Below are 20,784 nucleotides of genomic sequence, written 5' to 3' on the forward strand. Positions count from 1 at the left end.
CACTGCTTTGACATGTACCCCTCCCCCACGGTTAACGTCGCAGTCAGCGAAAATGCTTTGTTGATACCCGCCCACTCGACCCCGAGCAAAATGACTGGGGGAAAATATGCCATAATATTTTTTGAATGACATCGGTCTAGCCCAATGCTGCATGAGAATTTCGGCTAGCAACAGAAGAGGTGGAATTTCAATAAGACGCGCCAGCCAATCGGTGGGGGGCGGGCGGGATGGAGGCGCGACTGCGTTCGAGCGCGACGCCGAGGCGAACCGTCGGGCACGCAAAAGTGAGGGGCGCGCGTGCGCGTTGCTACTGACATCTAAGTGTGGCTATTGGGAAATGTAGTTCACGTGTTGCCGGCCTGGGCAGAATGGCAAAGGACTTGGGACTACTACACCCAAAGTGCCTTGCGCCAGACGCGCATGCATGTGACGTCCCCTTCGCGTCTTCGTTCGTATATGAAACGTCGTTGTTGCAGTTGGAAGAACAGTTGGAGGTAGGTGAGAGTGCTGGAGGTTGTTGAGAGAAGGAGGGTGGGAGGGAATACTAATGATTATGATGATGAGAAGGAGGACACTGGTCTCCCCCTGACGTACAGTGTAGGGAATGGGGGATCATCAGACGACAGGTGACCCCGGGTGCCCGGGCGGCGAGAGCTGGTTCCCGGACCACCCTCCCTCCGCCGCCCCTGGGAACAGCGAGGGGGAGGAGGTGGTGTCGAAGCCACCGGTGGAGAGCTGTGCCCCGTGCCAAACGTCGACCGAGGGGCGCGGTGTCCCGAGAGAGCGCAAGAGGAGGCACCGGAGGCGACCGTCCAAGAAGAAGCGTCGCTGGAAGCCCTACTTCAAGCTATCTTGGGAGGAGAAGAAACAGCTGGATGAGAGGGAGAGCGTACGGGCGGCCAAGACCCGGGCCGAGATGTTCGCGAAAGGTTTTACTGTGGCTCCCTACAACACCACCCAGTTCCTCATGGAGGAACACAACCAGGAGGAGCCCGACCTCAACACCGGCGTCTGCCCTAAACGTGTCAACAAGTCGGATGAGACGAGCGAGGAGGAAGAGCTGGATGAGGAGGATCAGGACAGCGGCAGCGATGGCATGGGAGGCAACGGCAGCGAATTCCTGCAGAGAGACTTCTCCGAAACTTACGAGAAGTATCACGCAGAGAGCCTGCAGAATATGACCAAGCAGGAGCTGATTCGGGAATACCTGGAGCTGGAGAAGTGCCTGTCCAGGCTGGAAGACGAAAAGAATCGACTGAGGGGCCGACTTGAATGCATGAAGGCGAGAAGCGCCGACGCTGCGGAAATACAAATGAAAGAGATCGAGCACGAAGTGGAGATGTTGAAGGCTGAAAATGAGAGACTTGAGAAAGAAAATGAACAGTACAAACAAGAAAGATATTTGGAGGGCGGAGAATAAAATTTGGACGTTACATTGATATAATGTAAATATTTTAATTCATTTAAACGTTTTATAAAGATGCATGGGAAGAACACCTTACCCGCCCTGTATTGTTGCTTGTTCCACATGTGTACATTTGTGCTAAACTTTTTATGTGCAACTTTGGCTTAATTGTCTTTGAGATCACAATATACAATGTGTTTCTGTCTCGTTACTGTAAAAGTTTTGACGTATTTTATCTAGTCTTGTATATCTTTAAAATGACATCTAGCCATTGAAAAATAAATAATACTTAAGTAAAATGAATGCGATGTTAATGTGATGTGTTCAGTCAGGTTTTGAGGCAATGGAAAAGCTGTCAACCGTTCACTGCGCATTGTAGGGTCAGGCGATCTGCTACTGACATAACGAACGCTTATTGCTGATGAATGTCACTTGTCAACTGCTGTAGTGGTCTCGAGTATCTGCTGAAAATACTTGAACTCCCGGCGAAACTAAACTGTACAAGTGATAAGGTGGTTGCGATTACACGATTGCCTTGCAGCTATCTAACTGCAATGTCAAACTGCGCAGAGAATTTGTTATAAATGTTTGGGTAGTGTAATTGCCAATCAGGGGCAAACGTGCATAACGCTTGTTTAAAGGGCCTATTCTCACAAGAAGAGAAAAGTAATGTGAAGAATATGTAGATCGCAAGTACAAACGATCTTTGTATCTCTCTGTATGAACAACAGTAAATGCTTGTAGACCTTTGATACATTGAAAGTCTCAATGAACAAAATATAAAGAGCTAATCCTTTCCCTCACTTGCAATTAAATCGACATTCCTAAACTGTTTTGATATTGGCCATAAAGGAACTTTTTGGGGGTGGGAGGTGCGTTAAACGAGTTAATTATTTGAAGTGACATGCGCATTCACGTTGCCTCTTTTCAGGACTAACTCGCTGCCGGGATTCGATTACATTTTTCAAGCGAAAGACGGCGAGCTCCAAAGCTCGTGCAGACGTTTTAAAAATAGAACGAGTTATTTTCAAAATGGACAGTTATTAATTTCTGGCTCTTAGTCACGTATACATCTTTGAAATTATAGAGGATTGAGATGGATTTCAAACACGGAGAGTAAAGCTCTTAATTTAACGCCTAGTTTATCAATGTTTTCCAAAAGTACAAAGCAAGGTTGTTTTTAAAAGTGTTTTAGCACGTTTGAATAAACACTCCTTTGTAGAATTTTGGCACATTTTAAATTCCGGGCAGACTGATAATTCTATTATCAACAGAGGGCGCATTTCTTGCAGAAGGAATAATAAACTACTTCGCTAATTGTCCGCTTTAAACAGCATTAGGAAAATCTAACAAGTAGTATCAGGAGGCTTTATTTCCTTAAACACGAAGCTCTGCACATTTCTTAATCGTGAAACGGTCGGTATAGAGCCACTTAAAAATGTCCACAGGTTTCGTAGCCCCTTGTGCTTGGTCGGTTAAGGGCAATCCACACAGATAATCATGTACAGCATAGGAAACTGTTATGCCTTTTAGAGCAATTCCGTTAATCCCACGCCCGTTATAATTCTTTCTCCTGCGAATATTTAACGAGTTCCCTGTTGAATCTTTTTCCACCAACCTATCAGGCAGGGAATCCAGGTCCTAATCACTTGTATTAAAATACTTTCATGTAAGCTTAAATTTGGGCCTTTTGGTTTTTGATTTGTGAGTCAAAAAGTTTCCCTGAACCCCTAATGACTTTGTTTTCTAAAAGAAACGTTTTATAGCCTCTAATGGTTTATGTTTGAAACATATTAAACACTTTACTGATAAAGCATGTTGAATGATTTCAGAATATTCTGTTTTTACATAATTCTGCATGTCTTGAAATTCAACTATTCTCCCTCTGCATTCCCACTTTCACCAAATTTCTATTTCAAACATCTTCCCTCTGTAATTGATTTCACAGCTCACTTCTGCTAGTATTTCTGGACTTTTAAAAGATAAAGCAGTTTCTGTAGCACATTCTCCATAAGAGTAGCTGATTTACACTTGCCCTGTGACCTACGTGTAGCTGGTAGTTAATTGTCACCTGATTATCATCTATTGTTTTAAAACTCTTTAGTTTCAACTGGATGTAAAGTGTCCCATTCTCCTCTGTATCTACGTATGCAAAATTCCTGTTTTTGAATTGTTCATTGCGTTTCCAGTTTACTCCCTGTCATCAGTCCACTTGGATGTGCCTTTAGATCCACTGAGAGGTCTGCACAGATTGTTGAGTGCAAGTACATCTGATTACTTTATGGTCTGCTGTAGCTAAAGTAGTCCATCTTCTTGAGAGCATTTACAAGAATTATTGGACCTTGGCAGTGATTTGTCTGCATTCCATGAATTATTTTTTAAGAAATCCCTGTCATTATCCTGGGTTACGTCACAGGCTAACCAGTTGGGTCACGGGTTTGTACTAAAGCCTAAGCATTTTTCAGTTTGTGGACACAATTCAGATTGCAAAAATTTCACCTTTGCCAAATTGCAAGTTTTGAATTCCTAATCAAAGAATTGTATTCTTCATGGATCTCTTCTGAAAAATAAGTTAATTAACATCATTTCTTGTTGATTTTCTAGCAAGCAAACAAATTCTAAATATCACTACAGGTTGATTATTGATTATGTAAGCTCTATGCATAGTTGAATAGCATGTTTTACAATTTCATAGAAAACAAATTTAATTTAATATTAAGCAGGAAATTGACAATAGTAAGTACACAGAATACTTATGGGAGAAATCATCTTTACCCTTTTTAATATGTCAAAAGAATAAAGATTTCTTCTGTGTGCTCTCTCAGCATGAAATTGATCCTTTATGATCACACACTCCTGACATGTATGGAAGTACTAATTAGCATAGTTTGTCTAGTAGCTTCAAATTGAATGCTGAGCTTTAGACAAAATAAAACTCATAATTGAAAGTTTTTGCCCTTGGATAAGTCTATCAAAACCTTATTATTAAACAAACAATTCTTTTCCCTGCTCCTCTTATAAACCTATTTCTATCACTTAACTTTAGTTGCATCTAAACTCAGTACTTTTTCTCAATTCATTAAAGATGGTCAAATATGTTTAATGTATAAAAAATAGATTTTATTTTCAGAAGCAAGAGATCTTGGACTGAAAGTTTTGTTGCCATATGAAGCTCTGACTAAATTGCAGTCAAAAAAATAAGTTCAGTTCAGTTCTGGCCATTGCACTTTATGAAGGATATAGCTGTCATGGGGGCTTCGAAGGTGTACCCGAATTATTGCAAGGCTAAAGAATTATGAAGGCAATGCATATACTTTCTCATATCCAAACTTGTTGAAATTTGTTGAATTTTTTTTTAAAAATCAGAACTGAGCTTTGTTAGTTTAGGATATTAAATTATCAAAGGCAGGTAGTTTACCCTACAGATCTGCTGTGCTTAATTGAATGGCAGAATGTGCTTATCTTCTTAAGTGAAAATGAAGCCATGTACGCCAAATATTTATTGCACAGTATACATCTCTGTCTCGTTAGATCTTGAGCAATATGTTGCGGCTCTATAAAACACTGGTTAGACCATACTTGGAATATTGTGTTCAATTCTAGTCACCTCATTATAGGAAGTATGTGGAAGCGTTAGGCAGGGTGCAGAGGAGATTTATAGGGGTGCTGCCTGGTCATGTCTTATGAAGATATGTTGAGTGAGCTAGGGGTCTTCTCTTTGGAGCAAAGGAATATGAGAGGTGACTTGATAGAGGAGTACAAGATTATAAGAGAAATAGGCTTGTATAAGGGGGCATAATTTTATGATGATTGAAGGAAAGTATAGGGGGGATGTCAGAGCGACGTTCTTTACACAGAGAGTGGTGGGTGTGTAGAACGCCAGGGGTGGTGGTAGAGGCATTGCGGGCATTTAAAAATTTCTTAGATAGGCACACTGATGACAGAGAAATGGATGACAATGTAGGAGGAAAGGGTTAGATTGATATTTAAGTAGGCTAAAAGGTCAGCACAACATCGTGGGCTGTATTGTGTTGTAATGTTCTTTGTTCTAATAATGAGACTATATACAATTACAGTTCTCAGAAATGATTAGGAAGAGTTGAGTTTAACCAGGAAATTTATGTGTATGTTTATGATGTAAATGCTTTAATTATTGTCACATTCCCCACCAGTTAATGAAGAATATCAAGTTAATTCAAGTTTATTATCATTTAACTGTATATATGTACACAGCCAAATGAGACATTTCTCCGGACCAGGGTGTAAAGCACAGTAGTACAGTACACATAATACACAATAAGAATTAAATCTACAAGTGAATTACATATAGGTAAACAAAGTAAAGTGTGTACATTAAATATTGTAGAGTACAATACAAATTATCCAGTGAGATTTTAACACACCGAAGTTCCTGAGGCAGCACCTCCCAGACCGACGACCAATATCATCTAGAAGGACGAGAACAGCAGATGCCTGGGAACACCACCACTTGGAAATCCACCTCCAAGTCACTCACCAACCTGACTTGGAAACTTATTGCTGTTCCTTCATTGTCACTGGGTCAAGATCATGGAATTCCCTCCGTAACAGCACTATGGGTGTACCTACACCTCAGGGACTGCAGTAGTTCAGGAAGTCAGCTCATCACCACCTCATCAAGGGCAACTAGGGATGGGCAATAAACGCTGGCTTAGCTGGAGGAGATTTATAGGAGTGCTGCCTGGCCATGTCTTATGAAGATAGGTTGAGTGAATGAAGCAATATGGGGAGGGCCAATGCTCACCGTAACAGGATTAGAGGCATTGCTGCCCACACAGTCTGACTGTGGTCTTTCTGTTAAGAAGTCCAGGGATCCGGTTACAGAGGAAGGCTTTGAGATCCAGTGAAGACAGTTTTTGGGGTATGATGGTGTTAAACACCAAACTGAAGTCTATAAACAGCAACCAGTTATATGAGACCCCATTTTCCAGGAGAGACAGGACAGAGTGGAGGGCAGAGGGTATGGCATTGTCAGTGGATTGATTTGAGCGATAAACAAACTAGAGAGTGTCTAATGTAGGTGGGAGAAAGGCTTTAATGTGCTCCACGACCAGCCACTCAAAGCATTTCATAATGGTTGATAGTAATGCCACAAGATGATAGGCATTCAGGCAGGTTACTGTCGCCTTCTTTGGCACTGGAATGATGGTTGCTGTCGTTATTTTATATTCCAGTGTCATCTGTATTTTTATCAGAAAGATTGCTTGCTCAGAAAAACCTGATCGGAAAGGTATGAGATATGCAAAAATACAAAGAACTCTTGCTTGGCCAGACATACTAAATGTAGTGTTTTTATTGTTTTTCATCACACAGGTTGATCCTAAGCCAAAGTAGCATCTTGTTTATTCCAGTGCTGTGATGACATTTGCTTTGGAATTTCCTGTGTGAAATCAGAGACCTTCCTCATTGAAAATGCCACTGTTTATGATACAGAATAAAGGTATTTTCTCCTACTTGCATAATAAAATACGAAATAACAGAACTCGCCATACTGACTCTCTGGATTGTGACAGACTTTGATGTATGTTACACGCAGAGTGTAATAAATTTGACATGAGCCCAATATTTATGTGCAAATGTTAAATGAGGCCAAATAGCAGTTTCCATACACATATATTTAAGTGAATTTAGTGCAACTGAAGATCTGATAGTGATATATTAGGCCCAATTTTTTTTATCATCACGCTATCAATGTTAAGTAAAACACATCACGTTATATACAAAAAAAAGCTCCTTTACCCCACTCAGCCTTCATAAAGGATATGTTTGCTTTACATTTAATTGAAATTAATAAATTGAGACATAAGTTTTGTAAAGCACAGCAAGTGTTTTATGATGAGCCTCTACATACATTATGTACTGTTCCCGTATTTATTTCTATGCTTTCCATATCAGTAGTCATACTCCCCTGGTGTAATTTATTATTTTGTAACAATAAAAAAACTGAATAGGAAACAAACCCAGTTATGCAATACAAGACTGATAAAGATTTTTAGGAAGTCTTTGGTGTAGCAAATGACTGAACTCCAGAATATATTGTTCCCCATTCCCAGCATCTTCATAAATCATTTAGTAAGATGGATCAAGCTAGGTTGCTTCACAATATAGAAGCTGTGCAATCTTTCAGTACTTATTAAGATGCTAGGTCAGGAATTTGCTGCAGTCCAGGACCAGTAAGTAACAGTTGACAGATGCAGTTCATTCTGGACGTAACCACTAAATCCAGGAGGATTCTTGGACTATGATCTATCATGTTGAGTTTGTGGTCAGTGTGTTTCCAGATTACATCAAAACTGTGAAGGCTTAACAGAGATTTAATTTAGAAATAGATGTTCTTGTGGATATGTAACCATGATAAATGGAGTTTATGTGGATAAGTATTGTGTCACGAATGTTGGTAGGACCACCACTGTACAGATGCTACAATGTTGACAGGTTAAGAAGAAAGGAACCAGGTATCATGGTATGTTTCTAAATTAAGAATAAGAATAGGCCATGCAATTCATGAATCTGTTTTACTATTTAATGAGATCAAGGCCAATCTGAATCTAAGCTTCATATCTGTATCCAAACACCTTGACTCTACATCTTTTAACTCACTTGGCCTCAAAAAGTAGCACACATCAAAGTTGCTGGTGAACGCAGCAGGCCAGGCAGCATCTCTAGGAGGAGGTACAGTCGACGTTTCAGGCCGAGACCCTTTGTCAGGACTAACTGAAGGAAGAGTTAGTAAGAGATTTGAAAGAGATTCCCCCTCGTACCCCATCCGTTATTTATTTATATATACACTTTCTTTCTCTCACTCTCCTTTTTCTCCCTCTGTCCCTCTGACTTTACCCCTTGCCCATCCTCTGGGTTCCCCCCCCCCCTTTTCCTTCTCCCTGGGCCTCCTATCCCATGATCCTCTCATATCCCCTTTGCCAATCACCTGTCCAGCTCTTGGCTCCATCCCTCCCCCTCCTGTCTTCTCCTATCATTTTGGATCTCCCACTCCCCCTCCCACTTTCAAATCTCTTACTAACTCTTCCTTCAGTTAGTCCTGACGAAGAGTCTCGGCCTGAAATGTCGACTGTACCTCTTCCTAGAGATGTTGCCTGGCCTGCTGCGTTCACCAGCAACTTTGATGTGTGTTGCTTGAATTTCCAGCATCTGCAGAATTTCTCGTGTTGGCCTCAAAAAGTGTTGAGTCAAGATTTGTACTTATTAATTGAACTATTATCTGTTACTTTTGTGGTAGTGAATTCTACACTTCTAGTTGCACAGATGACCGAGTGCTTCCTAACTTCGCTCACAAAGTGTCTGCCTCTGATTATAGGGTTTTTTTGTCTTATGTTAAGCAGGTGCAAATATCACATTCCTTAGAATATGTTGAAGACAGTTCCTTGCAATTCAGTATATCAATAAACAATAGGTAGTACTATATAATATCTCATAATAAATAATGTTTAAGAACCTTGATAATATTCTGGTAAATATGCACTTCTTGCAAAGTTTATCCTTTTTAGCTGTCATGTTCATAGCTGCACACAGTAATCCGTTCTAAAAAGAATTTTGTTTAACATTTCCTTTCGTTGATGCTTTACCTAGCCAAGTCTGTTAATGTCCCTTCAATCTCCTTAGTTGCTTTATCTTGGAGAATTGTGTGCAGTTTTGGGCTCATTTTAGAAAGGGTATACTGACATTGGAGAGGGTTCAGAGAAGATTCACGAGAATGATTCCAGGAATGAAAGGGTTACTGTATGAGGAACGTCTGGCAGCTCTTGGACTGTATTCCCTGGAGCTCAGGAGAATGAGGGGGGATCTCATAGAAACATTCCAAATGTTAAAAGGCCTGAACAGATTAGATATGGCAAAGTTATTTCCCATGGTAGGGGGTTCTGGGACAAGAGGGCACGACTTCAGGATTGAAGGATGTCCATTTAGAACTGAGGTGTGGAGAAATTACTTTAGTCAGAGGGTGGTAAATCTAGAATTTATTGCCACGAGCAGCTGTGGAGGCCAATTCATTAGGTGTATTTAAGGCAGAGATAGATACGTTCTTGATTAGCCAGGGCATCAAAGAGTATGGGGTGAAGGCAGGGGAGTGACTAGAAGAATTGGATCAGCCCATAATTGAATGGAAGAGAGACCCGATAGGCCGAATGGCCTACTTCTCCGATATCTTATGGTCTTATCTTTAATTTCACCAACAGTTTTCAATGTGAAACTTTATTGAATATCTTCCATATAAACTACGTCTATAGTGGTTGTCATGTCTGCTATTTTTGTTACTTAGCAATTGGCCTTGTAGATAGTAACAATATTTTGGCTGTCTTTTTTATCATCCCAAGTTCCTTTCAGTCACACTGACGTGAATTACAAAATACATTTACTTCTCCACAATGGATGTTGGTACAGTGGATCTGGTATTTTGTTGTTCCTTACTTTTATCTTTCTTAAATAACAGTTATAGTCATGATTTTCCAGTTTAAAAGGAGAATTTCAAAATCAACTGAACTTACGGCTAAGAAATCTGCAATCTTATCAAACAATAAATATACTGTATAGAAACAATAGTTATCAATTAATTAAAGAAGATAATTGTAATTTGATTAATTGCGGTGTAAAATATTAATCCAAATATATTACATTTGTAGGAATAAATCGTTTTAAGTGTTTTTGCTGTTCAATATTTTTAAATAGTTTTGTTAATTTTTAATCAGGGACATTCATGGAGCATTCACGTTTGTTTTCATTGGTTTGGTAGCCAATTAAACTAGGGGTATGCTTTAATCACCTATCAAAATTATTTCAGTGGTCTAGTGAGGTGGAAGACTTGTTCTGCCCCCTCTGTTCCCTATGTGATGCAGTGACATCAGCAGGGGCTTGCTGCTAATGACTTAGGACAGGGTTAAAAAGGAAGGTCCTTCTAAAGGTTTTGTACAGTATAAGTGTGGACTTCACAGACAATGCTTTTTTTTGCAAGTATTTGTAATTAGTGTTTTGATAACAATTATGCAATAATCTGCTGCTTTGTTAATCACACACAGATTAGTCAACATCCTAAAGGGAAGCTGTCTAAATCTGGCAGTGTATAAAATAAACACACCATTGAGGTGGATTTCAAGCACGAAAGGAATACTTATTTAATGTTAAATTGCTTCTGGAATCGTGAAGAGGATTCTGAAATATTGAAAGATTTTCTGAACAATTTTGCCAAGGCAACATTTATTTTTCAACATCTTCATGGACTTCACCTACAGATATTAAGAGCTGCCCTCTTCATCCTGATTGGTTGCTTTTCAGGAGGCTTCGCAGAAAGAAAATCCTTACATATTTATGATTAGCTTGCTGGCAACACCTGTTCATCTACAGGAAAAGGAGAATAGAATATTTTTGCAACATTGTGTTGTTGGTCATCATTAATATTCAAGGGACAGGCAAGTGGTTGGAAGTTTATCTTGTGACATGGTACCACATCATAGAAACATAGAAAACCTACAGCTCAATACAGGCCCTTCAGTCTACAATGCTGTGCCGAACATGTCCTTACCTCAGAAATTACTTAGGGTTACCCTTAACCCTCTATTTTTCTAAGCTCCATGTACCTATCCAGGAGTCCCTTAAAAGACCCTATCATATCCGCCTCCACCACCATCACCGGCAGTCCATTCCACGAACTCACCAGTCTCTGCGTAAAAAACTTACCCTTGACGTCTCCTCTGTATCTACTTCCAAGCACCTTTAAACTGTGCCCTTTCGTGCTAGCCATTTCAGCCTTGGGAAAAAGCCTCTGACTATCCACCCGATCAATGCCACTCATCATCTCATACACCTCTATCAGATCACCTCTCATCCTCCATCGCTCCAAGGAAAAATAGCTGAGTTCACTCAACCTATTCTCATAAGGCATGCTCCCCAATCTAGGCAACATCCTTGTAAATCTCCTCTGCACCCTTTCTATGGTTTCCACATCATCCCTATAGTGAGGCGACCAGAACTGAGCACAGTACTCCAAGTGTGGTCTGACCAGGGTCCTATATAGCTGCAACATTACCTCTCGGCTCCTAAACTCAATCCCACGATTGCATCGTATGCTTTCTTAACCACAGAGTCAACCTGCGCAGCAGCTTTGAGTGTCTTATGGACTTCGACCCCAAGATCCCTCTGATCTTCCAAACTGCCAAGAGTCTTATCATTAATACTATATCCTGCCATCATATTTGACCTACCAAAATGAACCACCTCACACTTATCTGGGTTGAACTCCATCTGCCACCTCTCAGCCCAGTTTTGCATCCTAACAATGCCCCGCTGTAACCTCTGACAGCGCTCCACACTATCCACAATACCTCCAACCTTTGTGTCATCAGCAAACTTACTAACCCATCCCTCCACTTCCTCATCCAGAAGAGTAATCACAAAGAGTAGGGGTCCCAGAACAGATCCCTGAGGCACACCACTGGTCACCAACCTCCATGCAGAATATGACCCATCTACAACCACACTTTGCCTTCTGTGGGCAAGCCAGTTCTGGATCCATAAAGCAATGTCCCCTTGGATCCCATGCCTCCTTACTTTCTTAATAAGCCTTGCATGGGGTACTTTGTCAAATGCCTTGCTGAAATCCCATATACACTACATCTACTGCTCTATCTTCATCAATGTGTTTAGTCACATCCTCAAAATATTCAATCAGGCTCGTAAGGCACGACTTGCCCTTGACAAAGCCATGCTGACTATTCTTAATCATACTATGCCTCCCCAAATGTTCATAAATCCTGCCTCTCAGGATCTTTTCCATCAACTTACCAACCACTGAAGTAAGACTCACTGGTCTATAATTTCCTGGGCTATCTCTACTCCCTTTCTTGAATAAGGGAACAACATCTGCAACCCTCCAATCCTCTGGAACCTTTCCCATCCCCATTGATGATGCAAAGATCATCGCCAGAGGCTCAGCAATCTCCTCCCTTGCCTCCCACAGTAGCCTAGGGTACATCTTGTCCGGTCCTGGTGACTTATCCATCTTGATGCTTTCCAAAAGCTCTAGCACATCCTCTTGCTTACTATCACATGCTCAAGCTTTTCTCTGTAAGTCATCCCTACAATCGCCAAGATCCTTTTCTGTAGTGAATACTGAAGCAAAGTATTCATTAAGTACCTCTGCTATCTCCTCCGCTTCCATACACACTTTTCCACTGTCACACTTGATCGGTCCTAATCTCTCATGTCTTACCCTCTTGTTCTTCACATACTTGTAGAATGTCTTGGGGTTTTCCTTAATTCTGCCCACCAAGGCCTTCTCATGACCCCTTCTGGCTCTCCAAATTTCTTTCTTAAGCTCCTTCCTGCTAGCCTTATAATCTTTTAGATCTCTATCGTTATCTAGTTTTTTGAACCTTTTGTAAGCTCTTCTTTTCTTCTTGACTAGATTTACAACAGCCTTTGTACACCACGGTTCCTGTACCCTACCATCCTTTCCCTGTCTCTTTGGAACGTACCTATGCAGAACTCCACGTAAATATCCCCTGAACATTTGCCACACTTCTTCCATACGTTTCCCTGGGAACATCTGTTCCCAATTTATGCTTCCAAGTTCTTGCCTGATAGCCTCATATTTGCCTTACTCTAATTAAATGCTTTTTTGACGTCTATTCCTATCCCCCTCCAATGCTATGGTAAAGGAGATAGAATTGTGATCACTATCTCCAAAATGCTCTCCCACTGGGAGATCTGACACCTGACCAGGTTCATTTCCCAATACTAGATCAAGTACAGCCTCTCCTCTTGTAGGCTTATCTACATATTGTGTGAAGAAACCTTCCTGAACACACCTAACAAACTCCACCCCCTCTAAACCCCTCGCTCTAGGGATATACCAATTGATATTTGTGAAATTAAAATCTCCCATCACAACAACCCTGTTATTATTACACCTTTCCAGAATCTGTCTCCCTATCTATTCCTTGATGTCCCTGTTACTATTGGGTGGTCTATAAAAAACACCCAGTAGAGTTATTGACCCCCTTCCTGTTCCTAACTTCCACCCACAGAGACTCCGTAGACAATCCCTCTATGACTTCCTCCTTTTCTACAGCTGTGACACTATCCCTGATCAGCAGTGCCACACCCCCACCTCTTTTGCCTCCCTCCCTGTCCTTTCTGAAACATCTAAAGCCTGGCATTCAAAGTAACCAAATCCTGCCCCTGAGCCATCCAAGTCTCTCTAATGGCCACAACATTATAGCTCCAAGTACTAATTCACGCTCTAATCTCATCCTCTTTGTTCATAATACTCCTTGCATTACAATACACATCTCAAACCATCGGTCCGAGTGTGTCTCTTCTCCATCACTTGCCTATCCTCCCTCTTGCACAGTCTCCAAGCTTTCTCTATTTGTGAGCCAACCGCCTTCCTCTGTCTCTTCAGTTCAGTTCCCACCCCCCAGCAATTGTAGTTTAAACTCTCCCCAATAGCCTTATCAAATCTCCCCGCCAGGATATTGGTCCCCCTGGGATTCAAGTACAACCCGTCTATTTTGTACAGATCACTCCTGCCCCAAAAGAGGTCCCAATGATCCAGAAATCTGAATCCCTACCCCCTGCTCCAATCCCTCTGCCATGTATTTATCCTCCACCTCACTCTATTCCTATACTCACTGTCACGTGGCACAGGCAGTAATCCCGAGATTGCTACCTTTGTGGTCCTGCTTCTCAACTTCCTTCCTAAATCCCTGTAGTCTGCTTTCAGGACCTCCTTCCTTTACCTACCTATGTCGTTGGTACCAATATGTACCACGACCTCTGGCTGTTCTCCTTCCCCCTTCAGGATATCGTGGACGCGATCAGTTTTGATCCAGTGCAGGTTTGGTCAGAGTTTATAATCTGGATGGCCAAACTTCTTTTAAGGTTCAAGTTTGGCTTTCAGAAAGTCACACTCTGTTTGACTTTTTGAGTTTAGGCAGATAAAAATAAGGAAGCTATTGCATCCAGTACATGATGCTTTCTAACCTCAGAAGGTTGGTCGTAAAAACATCCACTATCTGTGGCGTCATGGAACTAATGTATCAGAAGACCATAATCAGACTGTATTCAGTAGTTGTGGTGAATATACAGTGTTCTTGCAACCTCCCTGTAGAATCCAGGGCCTGTGTTTTATTGACTATGCCCACTACTCATAAAATGTAATTGTTGGCCCGCAAGTGTTGCTATGCTCCCAGTGCCATCATAGCATGCCCACAACTTACTCTAACCCATACATCTTTAGAATGTGGGAGGAGACCAGAGCACCTCACATGGCCATAGGGAGAATGTACAAACTCCTTACAGGCAGTAGCAGGATTTAAACCCTGATTGCTGGTGCTGTAAAGCATTACATCAACTGCTACGTGACAGTGTCACCCTTTCCAAAAGACTTACAACGTGCTTTGAGCCTCTCAAGACCTTTTGATTTAACAGTAATTCTTCTAAAGGAGCTCCTTTGCTTCCACTCACATTTTAAGGATTCTGAGGCAGCTAATGAGCCCAATATGGAACCTTGGATTCTTCCACAGATGGAGGAAGAGGTGGCAGACAGAGGAGGCAGGTGGGTAGTTTGTGTGCTGGTGAGCCCCTTCCGAAACATATGCAGGACTTTTGCATGCTTCTAATACATGTGCATGTGGCCCTCAATACCATCTCAAATTCTCCTTCTGCACTTTAAGCATTTTGGAAGTGGGGTTAGTCAGTGGGGATCTTACAGTTTTTCAAGAAAGCTTTTATCACACCTTTGAATCTTTTTTTTCTGTTAGCCTCTATGCAGCAAATATGTTTTGTATTTTATAATTTTTGTAAGACAGAGTGTTGGTAATAAAAATGCATGTATAAAGGTTTGCCCACCCTGTTCCTCAGGACCCCCTAGAAGTTTTCATCCAAATGCCATTAGATTTAGTCACCTCTATCCTACCCTATATCTATAGATGTCTTTAGTCACAGAGTAGAGAACCATGTTCATGCAGTCATGTATTCATCTATAGTAATTCCATGGTTGTTCATGTTATTTTATTTAGTTCACTTATCCTACTGACCTTGACCATCCAAAGCTATTAGATTTACCAAGAACTGGGCAACCTTACTTGTAGTCTGATATATAATCATAAAGGATGGAATGATCACATTATTTTTTTTCCCGGTACCTGTGTTTTCCTGTGGCCTTATAATTCAACCTATATGGTTGATGTTCACTCAAAATTCCCTCCACTTTGATAATGAACATTAGACTACACTGATTTTTTTTCTCCAAGGAACAAACTCAGAAAAAGTAGGTTAAGCTAGCTGGCAGGAAAAAAAAGCCTATGTAAAGAAGAATGGAAACTTGAGATGACAGAATGCAGCACATGAAGCAGTTAGAAAGGTGTGGAATAATTTTGCCCCAAGTCAGAATGCTTACCTCATATTTTCAGAAGAGATTAACTTACGCACACTAGGTGAACCTCAATGGTTACAGGGTCACTCGAGGCAAGGATCCCTCCTAGCTGGTGCTGAGCCTCCTCTCTGAAGCAAAGTGGAGACCTTCCAATGACCAAATGAGTTGAAGCAAGAATCTATTGGAGCTCTTCAGCTGAGCTCAGTCAGTTAATTACATAAGGTAATTGGGTTTTCAATGTATATCAAAAATTGAATGCTGACACTCCTGCATTAGTCAGCGTCAACCATGGATGTTGCAAACCAGCTGTGTACACGATACGCAAGCCAGGGCAGTATGATATGGAGCGCAAGCTGTTGTCCAAGTAGCAGCCTCCCCTTTTCCGTGTAGTTGGTGAATCCAAAGGAACGGCAGAGATTTATACAGTTGCTGAGGAAATGCTGCATCAAACATGTAAGCATGAAGCCTGATTAAATTAGTGAAGTATGCAAGATGACCCAGAAATGGTCATTATGTTTCACACTGGAAAAATGCATTAAAAATTCCATGGCCTGATATGCAGTTGACTTTCAAGGCTCACATGTCAATGGATAAGAGTAATTTTTGTTTCCAATGGTAGGTGGAACATGAGATCATTTTGGTTAGATGTTTAATTTCTTGAGATGGACATGATCTTCTGGCAGTTCCCTGCTGTACTAAATGTGCTGATAGGGAAGAACACAGGCTTTCCAAAAGGAATTCTGGTCTAAAACATCGATGGAACTCGTATGCTTATGATGACCTAACAAACTCCCCATTCATTGCCCAATCCTCTGATGACTGATGTTTCCCTGACAGCACTTCTGCTCACTCTACAGCAAAGACCTTGATAGGTACTACCGCAGTTCACAGTGGCAAGCACAGAACCAAAACAACCCTCGGCGTGCACACACCCCATAATGCTGCACCACAGATTACATGTTGTCATCACCATGGAAATGTTGCCAATCTGCAGAAGTATGACAACTAAGTTTTATTAACTTATGTCAAATCTGCCAATAAAAACAGCTACAGCATAGTGATTGCCTAAGCTAGTTTAACATTGCATGCTCTGCAGGTTAAATGTACGGTATCTATTAAGAGATTCTCAAGATAATGAAATCGATATTATTTGTCTTGAATTATTTTTCATTACTCTGATGCCCCTTTCAGGTCAATTGTATTCTGAAGCCTTTTTTCTGAACTACAGTAATGCCTTTAAATACTGTCAGCATTAGTCTTTGATAGTGTAAACTGCAAACTTATCACTGACAATTTTTCAAGTTGTGTAGTTTACTTCAGATGGTATGCAACTGCTGTAACAATGAATCTCCAACATATAATTCTCCGTAACTTCCGCCACCTCCAACGGGATCCCACCACCAAGCACATCTTTCCCTCCCCCCCCTTCTGCTTTCTGCAGGGATTGCTCCCTACGCGATTCCCTTGTCCATTCGTTTTCCTCCCCCCCATCCCTTCCCACCAATCTCCCTCCCGGCACTTATCCTTGTAAGCGAAACAAGTGCTACACATGTCCTTACACTTCCTTCCTCATCACCATTCAGGGCCCCAGACAGTCCTTCCAGGTGAGGCAACACTTCACCTGTGCGTCGGCTGGGGTGATATACTGCGTCCGGTGCTCCTGGTGCAGCCTTCCATATATTGGCGAGACCCGACGCAGACTGGGAGACCGTTTTGCTAAACACCTACGCTCTGTCCACCAGAGAAAGCAGGATCTCCCAGTGGCCACACATTTTAATTCCAAGTCCCATTCCCATTCTGATATGGCTATCCACGGCCTCCTCTAACTGTTAAAATGAACCCACACTCAGGTTGGAGGAACAACACCTTATATTCCGTCTGGGTAGCTTCCAACCTGATGGCATGAACATTGACTTCTCTAACTTCCGTTAATGCCCCTCCTCCCGTTCTTACCCCATCCCTTATTGATTGATTGATTGATTGATTATTCCTTTTTTTTTCCTCTCTCTCTCCCTCTCACAATAACTCCTTGCCTGCTCTCCATCTTCCTCTGGCGTTCCCATCCCCCTTTCTTTCTCCCTAGGCCTCCTGTCCCATGATCCTCTCCCTTCTCCAGCCTTGTATCCCTTTTACCAATCAGCTTTCCAGCTCTTAGCTCTATCCCTCCCCCTTCCACTTCCAAATCTCTTACTATCTCCTCTTTTAGTTAGTCCTGACGAAGGGTCTTGGCCCGAAACGTCGACTGTGCTTCTTCCTATGGATGCTGTCTGGCCTGCTGCGTTCCACCAGCATCTTGTGTGTGTTGCTTGAAATTCCAGCATCTGCAGATTTCCTTGTGTTTGCAATGAACCTCTACTGTGTTTACTTCATAACTTCACTTGGCTTTATTCTTCTTACGTTAACTGTTCTGCTGGGGTATAAACCATCTAGTTCATTAACCTAACTCATAATATTTAATTTTAACATAATAATTTATAAAAATGTATAAATAGTCAAATGCAGAACTTATAAAAATGTAAGAGTAAAGCTGAAACACATCTCAGGCATAATGCCTGAAGTTAGTCCAATATTGGATAGACTTGCAGTTTGTTGTCATCACATATGAATTTGGATCAGGAAATAAAACATACAGAATTGTCATGGAGAATACAGGGTCAAAACCTTGCTTTGGGGAAAGGAGTTAAAAATTTCTGTTCATAGCTGTGGTTTTAAGTTGACAGGTGTGGATTGAATTGGGGTTGCAGATAATGAGGGACATTAAGGAAAACTAGTGTGAGCTATTGTCCAGTAGCACTCACATCTACGGTGATGAAATGCTTTGAGAGGTTCGTCAAGGCTAGAATCAACTCCTACCTCAGCAAGGACAATTTGCCTATTGCCATAATAGGTCTACGGCAGACTCAATCTCAATGGTTCTTCACACGGCCTTAGATCACCTGAACAATACGAACACCTATGTCAGGATAACACCACCATTCCTACAGTCCTGACTGATAAGCTACGGAACTTAAGCCTCTTTATCTCCCTCTGCAATTAGATCCTCGACTTCATAACTAGAAGACCACGATCTGTGCAGATTGAAAATAATATCTCCTCCTCGCTGACAATCAACACTGGCACACCTCACAGACGTGTGCTTAGCCCACTGCTCTACTCTCTATACCCATGATTGTGTGGCTAGATATAGCTCAAATGCCATTAATAATTTGCTGATGATGCAACCATTGTTGGCAGAATTTCAGATGGCGACGAGAGGGCGTACAGAACGAGATATACCAGCTAGTTGAGTGGTGTCACAGCACTCAATGTCAGTAAGACCAAAGAGCTGATTTAATCCACACTTGAAGGGAGATCAATCCTCCTAGAGGGAGCAGAAGTGGAGAGTTTGGTTTCAAGATCCCTGAGAATCTAACCTGGTCCCAAAATGTCGATGCAGCTATAAAGAAGGCAAGACAGTTGTTATATTTCATTAGGAGTTTCAGGAGATTCGATTTGTCACCTAATACACTCAAAACCTTCCAACAGATGTTTTGTGGAGAGCATTCTGACAGGCTGTTTCATTGTCTAGTATGGGGGGAGGGGGTGGGTGCTACTGCAAAATTAGTCAGCTCCATCTTGGATACTAGCCAACGTAGTATCAAAGATATCTTCATGGAGTGGTGCCTCAGAAAGGCGGTGTCCATTATTAAGGACCCCAATTGCCCAGGACATGCCCTCTTCTCATTGTTACCATCAGGAAAGAGGTACAGAAACCTGAAGGTACACACCCAGTGATTCAGGAATAGCTTCTTCCCCTCTGACATCTGATTTCTAAATGGACATTGAACCCATGAAGACTACCTGACTTTTTTTTTTAAATTCTGTTTTTGCACTATTTTTAATTTAATTTAATTTAATATACATATATACTTACTGTAATTGATTTACAGTACTTGTTTTTCTACATTTATCATGTATTGCTTTGTACTGCTGCTGCTAATTAACAAATTTCACGACATATGCCGGTGATAATAAACCTGATTCTGATTCCGATTTTTCGAAACAGGACTTTAGTTACATCATTAATGGGCTGTGGGAATCCCTGAAACGTCATCTTTTATTGCCCACTCAGAAAGTACCTGAAAGGTGAGAAAATGATTCACTTCCTTCATACACATCCCTTCCTTATCATCTTAAGACATATTTTGAACAAAGGGGGAATTGAATCTTGCCATCTGCCTTGGCAGCCTTTAAGACACCTATACCTACAATCACATTTGTAGACTTCAGTCTTCCAGAGAGTGAACCCATGGAAAATGTTTGGTTCAGATATTTGCCTTGTCCTTAGACCTTGCACAAATCTGCTGGTGAGGGAATTTGCAGCCATTTTTAACCTCTCCCTAATTTTGAGGTTCCTACCTGCTTTAAGAAGGCCACTATCATCCCAGTGCCGAAGAATAATAAGGTAATGTGTCTTAATGACTGTCGCCCAGCGTCTCTGACGTTCACTGTCGTTTTTGAGGGAGGTCATGGCAGACATCAACACTAACTTCTCAGACAACTTCAACCCACTGTAATTCATCTGCCAAAGCAGATCCATATGGACACCTTCTCCTTAGCCCTACACTCATCTCTGGAGCATCTGGGTGGTAAAGAGACTATTGTTTAGTTATTACAGATCTGTCTTCAATACTGTCATTTGAAGCAAACTCGTCTCCAAAACCTAGACCTGAGACTCAACACTTCCCTTTGCAACTAGATCCTGGACTTCCTGACCAACAGACCATGATCAGTAAGGATAGGCAGCAACATCTTGGCACTCAACACTAATGTCACACAAAGCTGCTGCTGTATCCTCAGCCCACTTCTTTATTCCCTATATGCTCATGAATGCATGCCCAAATTCTACTCTTACTCTAGAAGCTTGTAGATGACACCACCAAGTTGACCGTATTTCAAATAATAATGAGTTCTC

General features: G+C 41.5%; 1 protein-coding gene across 1 annotated transcript; it reads left to right on the forward strand.

Moving 5' to 3' along the window:
- The first annotated feature begins 475 nt into the window (after positions 1-475).
- On the forward strand, positions 476-2,167 carry LOC140191901 (protein HEXIM1-like). The gene has a single exon (XM_072249748.1). The coding sequence runs from the start codon at positions 605-607 to the stop codon at positions 1,418-1,420; it is 816 nt and encodes a 271-aa protein (XP_072105849.1). The 5' UTR covers positions 476-604; the 3' UTR covers positions 1,421-2,167.
- Positions 2,168-20,784: the final 18,617 nt, after the last annotated feature.

Source organism: Mobula birostris, chromosome X, assembly GCF_030028105.1.
Source record: "Mobula birostris isolate sMobBir1 chromosome X, sMobBir1.hap1, whole genome shotgun sequence".
NCBI classification, from domain to species: Eukaryota; Metazoa; Chordata; class Chondrichthyes; order Myliobatiformes; family Myliobatidae; genus Mobula; species Mobula birostris.